The sequence below is a fragment of the Jatropha curcas genome, chromosome 5 (genome assembly GCF_041381405.1).
Source record: "Jatropha curcas cultivar XTBG-Jc1 chromosome 5, XTBG_Jcur_1.0, whole genome shotgun sequence".
NCBI lineage: Eukaryota > Viridiplantae > Streptophyta > Magnoliopsida > Malpighiales > Euphorbiaceae > Jatropha > Jatropha curcas.
Window position 1 is genome coordinate 15,716,764 of NC_143155.1, and position 8,524 is coordinate 15,725,287.

Sequence of the window (8,524 nt, forward strand, 5' to 3'; positions counted from 1 at the left end):
AATGCAACTCCACGTGTCAAAATTCTGTCCATAAGATCCAAATGTCTGCTTAGGAAAGCACTAGCGAAAATATCTCGCCAAGCGCAACTAATATTATATCTGTCTATTTGGACCCACATAAAAAATATCAGGAAAATATCTAAATTAGATCAGAGCAAGTGAAAATGAAAGTCTTTTTGACCTTTAAATATGCACCACCAACTTAAGAGAGGGAAACACAGACCAATCAGCCAATACCTTTTGATCTTAGATTGGACGGCTGACTTGGCAACACGTGGACCCATGCAGTAGTGGTATCGAGATATTTTGCGTGTATGTAGCTGGTAGAATATTTTTGGCCCTACGATGCCAATGAACTTTGTTTAATAACCGTTAGATATGAGTTAAATATTAGAGGCGGTGAAGATTTCAGATATTTTATTTTTCAAGGTTGTGATCTTTTTTCTTTTTGAGCTGACGATTTTTAGCAGAGGATTTGTTCTGTGAAGGAGAGAGTTCGAAAAAATGGGAGAGGCAGTGATCAGTAGCGAAGAGTTTGAAATAGAGGAGGAGAAGAAGAGGAACGAGGAAGAAGAACAAGAAGGAGAAGAAGAAGGGCAAGAGGAGACGATAGGGAAGAAGAGGAAGGAAGTTAATGGCAGTTTGAGGAATGGAATGGCGGTGAAATGGTCGAAGCTGTTTCCGAGGATGGTATTGAGAGTATTGTTGGTGGAAGCTGATGATTCTACTAGGCAAATTATAGCTGCTCTGCTCAGGAAATGCAGTTACAAAGGTCAGTTTTTCTTTTTTTATTTTTTTTTGCTCTGTTTGGTAGAATTTTGTCTTTCTGTATTCCAATTTTTTAATTGGACGTGATTTTGAACTTTTGTGTTTCTGAATTGAGAAATGATTGATCTTTCAATATGAAAACTACGATCCTCAGTTTTTAGTTAGAGAAATTGAGTTTTTGTAATTGATTTTTTTTTCTTGTTTTTTTAGATGAGCAACGCGAAAAATATTTTCTTTTTTATTTTATTCTATTTTTCTGGCTTTAGCTTCTTCAATCTGAAGGTCAATTTGAAACAGTAGTTGCGAGGAAGATGGCTTCCCTTGTGAAGTCCTTGTTTTCGATTTTCTATGTTTGGCTTTTGCCAATTCACTATTAAAATCTACTTGTAAACGCAAAACTGTTTAAGGATAGCACTAGGACCAATAGCAGTCCCTCTTTCCAATTGCCAAAAAATAAATAAATAAATAAATAAAGAAACGAATATAAGGATAAGCAATCTTATCTTCACACGAAGCATTCTATGATGAGTTTTTTGAAAGGATATAATAAGAAGTACATGGTTAAATACCCTATTTTTAAGCGAATAAGAAGGAGAAGAAATAGAAGTGAATACCAAATAAATTTGACATGGTGTGCGCTTATAACCAGACTGTTAAAATAGAGAATTGACAGTGAAGTAATAGTTGCAGCTTTCTTCCTGTGGAATTGTGAGGAGTGCAGACCTGTTTTCTGACACCCATTTGGAACATTTAACAGTTCCACGCAAGTCACAACGATTTGCCAAATCTTTTCTTTAACCTTGTCAAATTTAAAGCTGCTGCATATTGGTCTATTTGATATTCTTTTTTTATATGTGGAGTACAGGATGCTATACTTGAAACTAAAATTTATTTGATTTTCTGTTTGAACAGTTGTTGCTGTTCCAGATGGCTTAAAGGCATGGGAGATGCTGAGAGGAAGGCCCCATAAAATAGACCTTATTTTGACAGAAGTTGATTTACCTTCAATATCTGGATATGCGCTTCTTTCTCTAATTACGGAGCATGAGATCTGCAAAAACATACCAGTTATAAGTACGATATGAATTAAACATTCTGTATTTACGGAAATTTATGGAAATTTTTCTCTACAGTTGTTAGCAAATTTAAAAGTATTGCTTTTGGTGATTGTGCAGTGATGTCCTCACAGGATGCAACTAATACGGTTTACAAGTGCATGTTGAGAGGTGCTGCTGACTATCTTGTTAAACCTATACGGAAAAATGAACTGAGAAATTTGTGGCAGCATGTATGGAGAAGACAATCTGTATGACTATTGCACAGTTTACTTTATCTTGTTTTCATGTTACTTGGAAGTTATGTTATCTTACATTCTAACCTATTTTTAATTTATTTCAATGGTTCTATCAGTCTCTTGCTGAGGTAGATGGCCTCCAAGATGAAAGTGTTGGACAGGATAAGGTAGAGGCTACTTCAGAAAATAATGCTGCCAGTAATCATTCAAGTGGCAACATGGCTTGTATTCAACAAAATAAAGAATTCATTGAGAAAGGAAGTGATGCTCAGGTTAGTGCTCTGTCAGTATACAGAAGTAAATGATTTATATAGTGTTTAACTATTGAAATCTACAAAAGAAATTGCCTGAATACGGCCTAAAACTTGTAGGACGTTCGTTTTTAATGTAGTCATCAAACTTTTAGAATGTGCAATCAATTCCTGTAACTTGTAGATTTCATTTATTCTAGTGTTTTGACCAATTATTGGTAAATGTGGTAAATGGCAATATCTAAAAGGAGCTTCCTTAATTTGATATCGTTAGTGATGGAGGGAGTGTGTTGAGTCAAACTTGAGTAGTGACTGAATGACTAAATTGAGCAAATATGATTCTAATTTGTTAACATGAGTGACTAATAGCTGAAGAGAATAAATCTGGAAGTTGAAAGATTTGATTCTACAAATCTAAGGACTCTTGAAAAAGTGTGCAAGTTTGAGTCAAGTTACTGCATAATCTCCAATTAAGATTTTCTTTTATGACTAGCAGTATGTGGGGCTTGGCATTAGATGAAAATGAATCCTTCCCTTGTGTTTTCTTTATGAACCCTGACATTGTAAAATTGTTGAGGGGAAAAAGTCAATCCATATCCAAACTTTCTGCCTGATAAGAGTATAAAGTTGTGGGAAATATATAACAACAGAAATAAGTAGTGCTAAGTTTATTCTTTGGTCATGTAGGACCTGAATTGGTTTTGCCAATACTTTGGCTCAAAAGCCTTTGGCAACTGTAATTTGACTTTGAGGTCCAAAAGAACCATGTGAAATAAATGGGTGAAAAATGCAGCCATGATAGAATAACCCTAGAATGGCTAAACGATGAGCAATTAATTCATTTAAATTTGAATATGCTCTAGAATTGTTGAAGATAATTGTGCAAATGTACTATGAATTTATTTGGTATCCACCTAAAATGATAACTGCCCTGAAATGGATGTTGCTCATGGGATAATTAATGGTTCTATTGGTCTATGTACTTTCTAGAACTTAAATATATTTACATTTTGGAATTCCACTTTGGTTAAAAGGAATTTCCTTTCAGTTTAGGTTGGATACATAAATTTTATGTAGAGACTGCATGTTTGCTGTCTCTTGCAGAGCTCTTGTACAAAGCCAGATGCAGAAGCTGAGAGCGCCCACATGGAAAATAAGCGGGACCTTTTATGGGGCAATTTTTTTCTGAATGGCATAAAAATGCAGAAACATGAAGCAATCACAAATTATGGTCAGAAATTGGTTATGCATGAGAATCAAGCCGGGGGTAAAACATTTTTGACAATATCATTCAGCATTATCATACATATAGGACTTTCCTTGGAAGAACTAACATTTTTTATGCATGTGCTATCTGAATAGGATCAGGTGTGGCTGCCTGCAAGGATTCTAACAGAATGACCGTGCATGAGGATATTGAACCAGAAAGTCAAAGGATGAATGCTAATGACATCCATGAGGCCTACGACAACAACCATGTCCACGTCAACTTTTCTAGAGAAGCTATTGATTTCATGGGAACATCTGCTAGTCACAATTCTTCGGACAATGTCAAAAGCAAGTTCGATATTTCTTCACACTTGGATCTGTGCTTAACAGGACATAATCCTAGTGGCTTTGAAATTCAACATCCAGAAGAAAGATGTACTCTCAGGATTTCTAATGCTTCAGCATTTACTCGGTGAGTTGCTTTCTCCATATGTTGTTTTCCTTTCACTCGAATTATGTGCAATTACTTGAAAGACAAATTGATTTTGTCAATGAATGTGTGCGTGTTTTCAGTAGTTGAGGCATTTCTTAAAACCAATGGATTCAAAACCAGATTTTCCAGAAAAGATTAATTGATACAAGTTAATCATTTCTCTAGAATGTGGAGGGTTTATCAAGTATTTTTGCTGATTGTTGGATAATGTTTCTTTACTTACATTCCAAGTGTGAACACTTCAAATGATGCTTTATGCAGGTATTCCAACAGGCAATCACAGCAGTTACATTCAACATTGGAAACCGTTCAAAAGGATGCTAATCCTGGGAGAAAACCATCCAGCACTTTTAGTGTGTATAACACTGATAACCCTGGTCCATCACCAAATACAGAAAGAAGTAATGCCTCTATAGCTAATATTAAAACCAAAGAGTACGAAATTGTAATTCCTTGCTCTCAACAAAGAGTATTTCCACTACATATTCCAGTCAATGGTATGAGCTTCAATAACCTATGTACCAACTATGGTTCTGTATTTCCTCCAATTTTCTGTAAACAATCTGGTGCATCACCTATACCGAGTCCAAGTTCATGCAGCCAGCCAGAGCCAACCTCTAAAGTGAATGCATTTCCTCAGTCTACTTTGAGGAGTAACTCCGATCAGCTCTATGATTGTCTTGGTCAAACTGCAAAAGATTCCACTAGTCCATCTCTTCAAAAGCAGGATCACAAGTTGGATTCTTTGGAGGATCGAGGACATATTTCTGCTGCCACTGATCATAGTGCAACTAGCAGCTTCTGCAATGTTAGTGCAACTCATCTTAACATGGGCTATGGAAGCACTTCTGGGAGCAATAGCAATGTGGATCAGGCTGCTATTATCAGGACTACTTCAGAAAGAAAAAATGAAGGTGGTATTTTACATAATGATGCAAATTCACATCGAGCTATACAAAGAGAAGCAGCTTTAACAAAGTTTCGCTTGAAGCGGAAAGATAGATGCTACGAGAAGAAGGTATCTTGTCTTCATGATTGTGTTCTCATCTTCCCGATAACCATCACTCTCAACAGTTGATCATCATCATTATAGCAATTAATGCTATGCAAATGGTTAATGCATCAAACATATTAGAAGAAGTGCATTTATTAATTATTTTCTTTTCATTTTGGCAAAACTTTTTACAGGTTCGCTATGAGAGTAGGAAAAAACTTGCAGAGCAACGGCCTAGAGTGAAAGGTCAATTTGTTCGTCAAGTGCAACTCCCAATTTCAGAAACTGAGCAGTAACATGGAAATTCCATTGATCGGTAGCTACCATGTTCAAACTGTTAATTCGCGTGGACTCCATATCATAGATTTTCGAGTAGATAGTGATAGTTTCTGCCTTTTAGTTTGGGAGTTCAAAGATAAAAAATGGGAAGAAATAAGAAAAGAGTCTCAGGTGTTTCTGGAATAATTATCCAAATAGTTCCTTCCCTAATGTTGTAGAGAAACCTGACAGAAAATGTAAGTAAGGGATAGTGGGGTTCCTTGCTAACTTGTTACCTGTGAGCCATTTCAGATCCCTTCCTCCTTTCTACATCTTTATCTTCTTTGTGGGATTATCCCTATCTTGTGCAGAATAGGTTGTAGTTTCATAGATTATAGGTTTTCTTTTGTGTAGTTTGGGAAGGGTTGTCTGAAGTCACTTTCACTAAGGTTTTACATTTAATTTTCTACATTCGAGTATTTAGTATATATGAGCTTTAGAGGAGACTGACTGACTAGTAGTGGCTTGATGTTCTTTAAAGACAGCTGCTTGCTCAATTTTTGGGTTTTTTCTGATTGAGCTTTATGTAATCAACGATACTGGTGGTGTTGAAGCAGAAAGGACAAACAAGTCTTTTTTTTGTTCACTCTTTCTCCTGTCTTTCTTTATTCCTTGTAATTTGTTGATTATGTTGCTGATAATTTTGTAAAAGCATTATATCAACTACAGATACTGGGCAGGTTGACGAACCCAGGACAAACATGTGGTTAAATATATACGTATTCCATGTATAACTTGAAATGTGAAAAGTTCTAGCAGCTACATAGTTTTAGTTTGACTGATTTTTTAGTGTCTTTAATTGCTTCCGCCGTACTCAATAATTTTGTGTTATATAGCACTTGGGCACAGCTAATTGGATCTGATGATCCATTCAGTGAGCAATTTTTGTGACTTTATTCTTTTTTTTTTTTTTTTAATATAAATTGATTTCTAAATCATAGTTAAATTAACATATAAATACTCCTTTGAAAAAAAATGATGATCTTGATTTATGATTTTATTCACACCTGGGCAGTTAAGTTCTTTTTTCAGTCAATTATCAGTCATTATTCGAGGGGAGAATCAGAGTGTTCATAGAATGATAAGGTCGGGTCCGTTTATCTTTCATGAGTGTGTTTATATTCATCCATTAATTTCAACATCTCTTACTCGCACATGATGAGACATGACTCGTCCAAAATTAGACATTAATATACATTTAGCAAATAGATAGTGTGACTAGCATACTTCGAGAGTTCTTTGTTATACACTTATTAGGGATACATAGCATTTTGATGGAAAAAAACCCTTTCGAGTAGAAAAGTATCCCTGCTTCATATTATTCAATACATTTATTATTGCCATTGATTTCATAACATTTTTCATATTCACAATTACATTATAATTGGTCAATCTGCAAACACAGAATTTAAATATAACTGAAACAATAATTTAATTCTCTCGATCATAATCCAACTTCCTTTTCTAGAAGTATCCCATAGGATTGCATCAATCATGATTTTTTACCAATATGTTAAGATAATAATCATTGAATTATATCCTAAGAATCAACCAAAAGTCATAAGGATACTAATTTTGAAAACTATAATTCTTATAGAGTCGCACATAACCAAAAGTTGAAATCACTTATTTTGGCAACTTATTTAGTCTTCATTTCACATATGTGGTATGATGCACAAGTCATAGTGTTATTCTTTCTCCTTTCATACATCCTCTACAGGGGGCTTGACCATTCAATATCCAGAGCTCTGAAATCTTGGCACCCATCACTTCTTAAAGGCTTAAAAGCTTAAGCAATCTATAAAGTTTTCCGATTACCCCAAATAAATTCGTTCATGACAAGTGGCCTCTACCTTCTAGGGAACCTTGCTATAATGTCCAACAATCTTACTTTGGTTAAAGTGTTTCCTAAATTGATCAATGAACCTTGCCTAAATGCTTTCACACTTTGGGTAACCACCTTCCAAACTTGACCCTCACTGTATAGGAAACAACTCCCCTTCCAAATTGGAACCACACCAATAAGGTAATCACTTTTCGAAACATACCCACGCCAATTTGGATAACCACATTCCAAAATAGACTTGCACCTATTAGATAACCACTTTCCCAAATGGACTCTCAAATTTTGGGGAAACCACATCCTAAATTTTAGGTAGCTTTTATCCTATACCTTAAGAAGCGTTTTTTAATCCCATTTACCATAGAGAACATAAAATCTTAACCATTTGTGTAACTTTGCAAACACCATACCATTTGAAGCCCTTGTGTCCTAAGGCAAGTGGGGCTATGTTTGACGACAACGCCAATATAGCTAGAGTGATTACAGAGTATTATAAAAATTTATTCTCTTCAGCTAACCCATCTGATTTTGATGATGTCTTGGATACAGTGGAGCCAAAGGTTATTATGGAAATGAATGACTCGCTTGTGAACCATACGAGAGGGAGAAAGTTTTTTTTGCTTTGAAAAAGATGCACCCCTCAAAAGCTCTAGGTCCTGATGGTATGCCCCCCTTTTTTTCCAAAAATTTTGGAATATTATAGGCTTTAGTATTGAAGATAAAATTTTATCTGTTTTGAATAACGGAGTTTCTCTTGAATCTCTTAACCACACTTTTATCACTCTAATTCCAAAAATTAAAGACCCAGTCTGCAATAATGATTTTAGACCTATTAGCCTCTGCAATGCCATTTTTAAAATCATCACTAAAGTTATAGTTAATAGGTCAAAAATTATTCTCCCTTATATCATTCATGAAGCTTAGCCTGCTTTTGTTCGAGGTAGACTTATCATAGATAATGTTCTATTAGATTTTAAGACTTTCCACTTTATGAAAAATAAATGATTTGGTAGAAAATGTTACTTTGCATTAAATTTAGATATGAGCAGAGCGTATGATAGAGTTGAGTGGTGTTTTTTTGGAGAAAACTATGCTTAAAATGGGCTTTAATGCTAGTTGGGTCCTGGTTATGAAATGCATGATACTGTGTCTTATTCTATCTTGCTTAATGGTGAACCTCAAAAAGTCTTCCACCCTCAAAGGGGACTTCGACAAGGTGATCCACTGTGCAAAGGTCTTTTCGGCGTTGATAAGGTGAGCAAAAAATTCAAGACAATTACATGGTATCCATATTTGTAGACGAGCTCCATCTTTATCTCATCTGTTTTTGCAGATGACAGTATCAGTTTTGTTA

At 35.2% G+C, this 8,524-nt stretch overlaps 1 protein-coding gene across 4 annotated transcripts; it reads left to right on the forward strand.

Moving 5' to 3' along the window:
- The first annotated feature begins 302 nt into the window (after positions 1–302).
- PRR5 (two-component response regulator-like protein) lies at positions 303–6,109 on the forward strand. 4 transcript variants are annotated; one of them, XM_020682148.3, is made up of 8 exons: positions 303–772; positions 1,681–1,842; positions 1,944–2,056; positions 2,179–2,334; positions 3,391–3,580; positions 3,676–3,994; positions 4,277–5,033; positions 5,204–6,109. In XM_020682148.3, exons 1-8 carry the CDS (start codon positions 505–507, stop codon positions 5,303–5,305), a joined length of 2,067 nt encoding a protein of 688 aa, XP_020537807.1. In that variant the 5' UTR covers positions 303–504; the 3' UTR covers positions 5,306–6,109. The 4 variants fall into 4 exon arrangements, with proteins under 4 accessions (XP_020537807.1, XP_020537804.1, XP_020537802.1 ...); XM_020682145.3 differs by having other exon boundaries at positions 304–772; positions 1,944–2,074; positions 3,682–3,994; XM_020682143.3 differs by having other exon boundaries at positions 312–772; positions 1,944–2,074.
- The last annotated feature ends 2,415 nt before the right edge of the window (positions 6,110–8,524 follow it).

Excerpts from the sequence above, each read along its gene's own strand:
- PRR5 (XM_020682143.3), top strand. The coding sequence starts at position 505 with ATGGGAGAGGCAGTGATCAGTAGCGAAGAGTTTGAAATAGAGGAGGAG. Across the intron at positions 1,843-1,943 it reads CAAAAACATACCAGTTATAA|TGATGTCCTCACAGGATGCA; the intron begins GTACGATATGAA and ends GTGATTGTGCAG. Across the intron at positions 2,335-3,390 it reads AGAAAGGAAGTGATGCTCAG|AGACTGCATGTTTGCTGTCT; the intron begins GTTAGTGCTCTG and ends AATTTTATGTAG.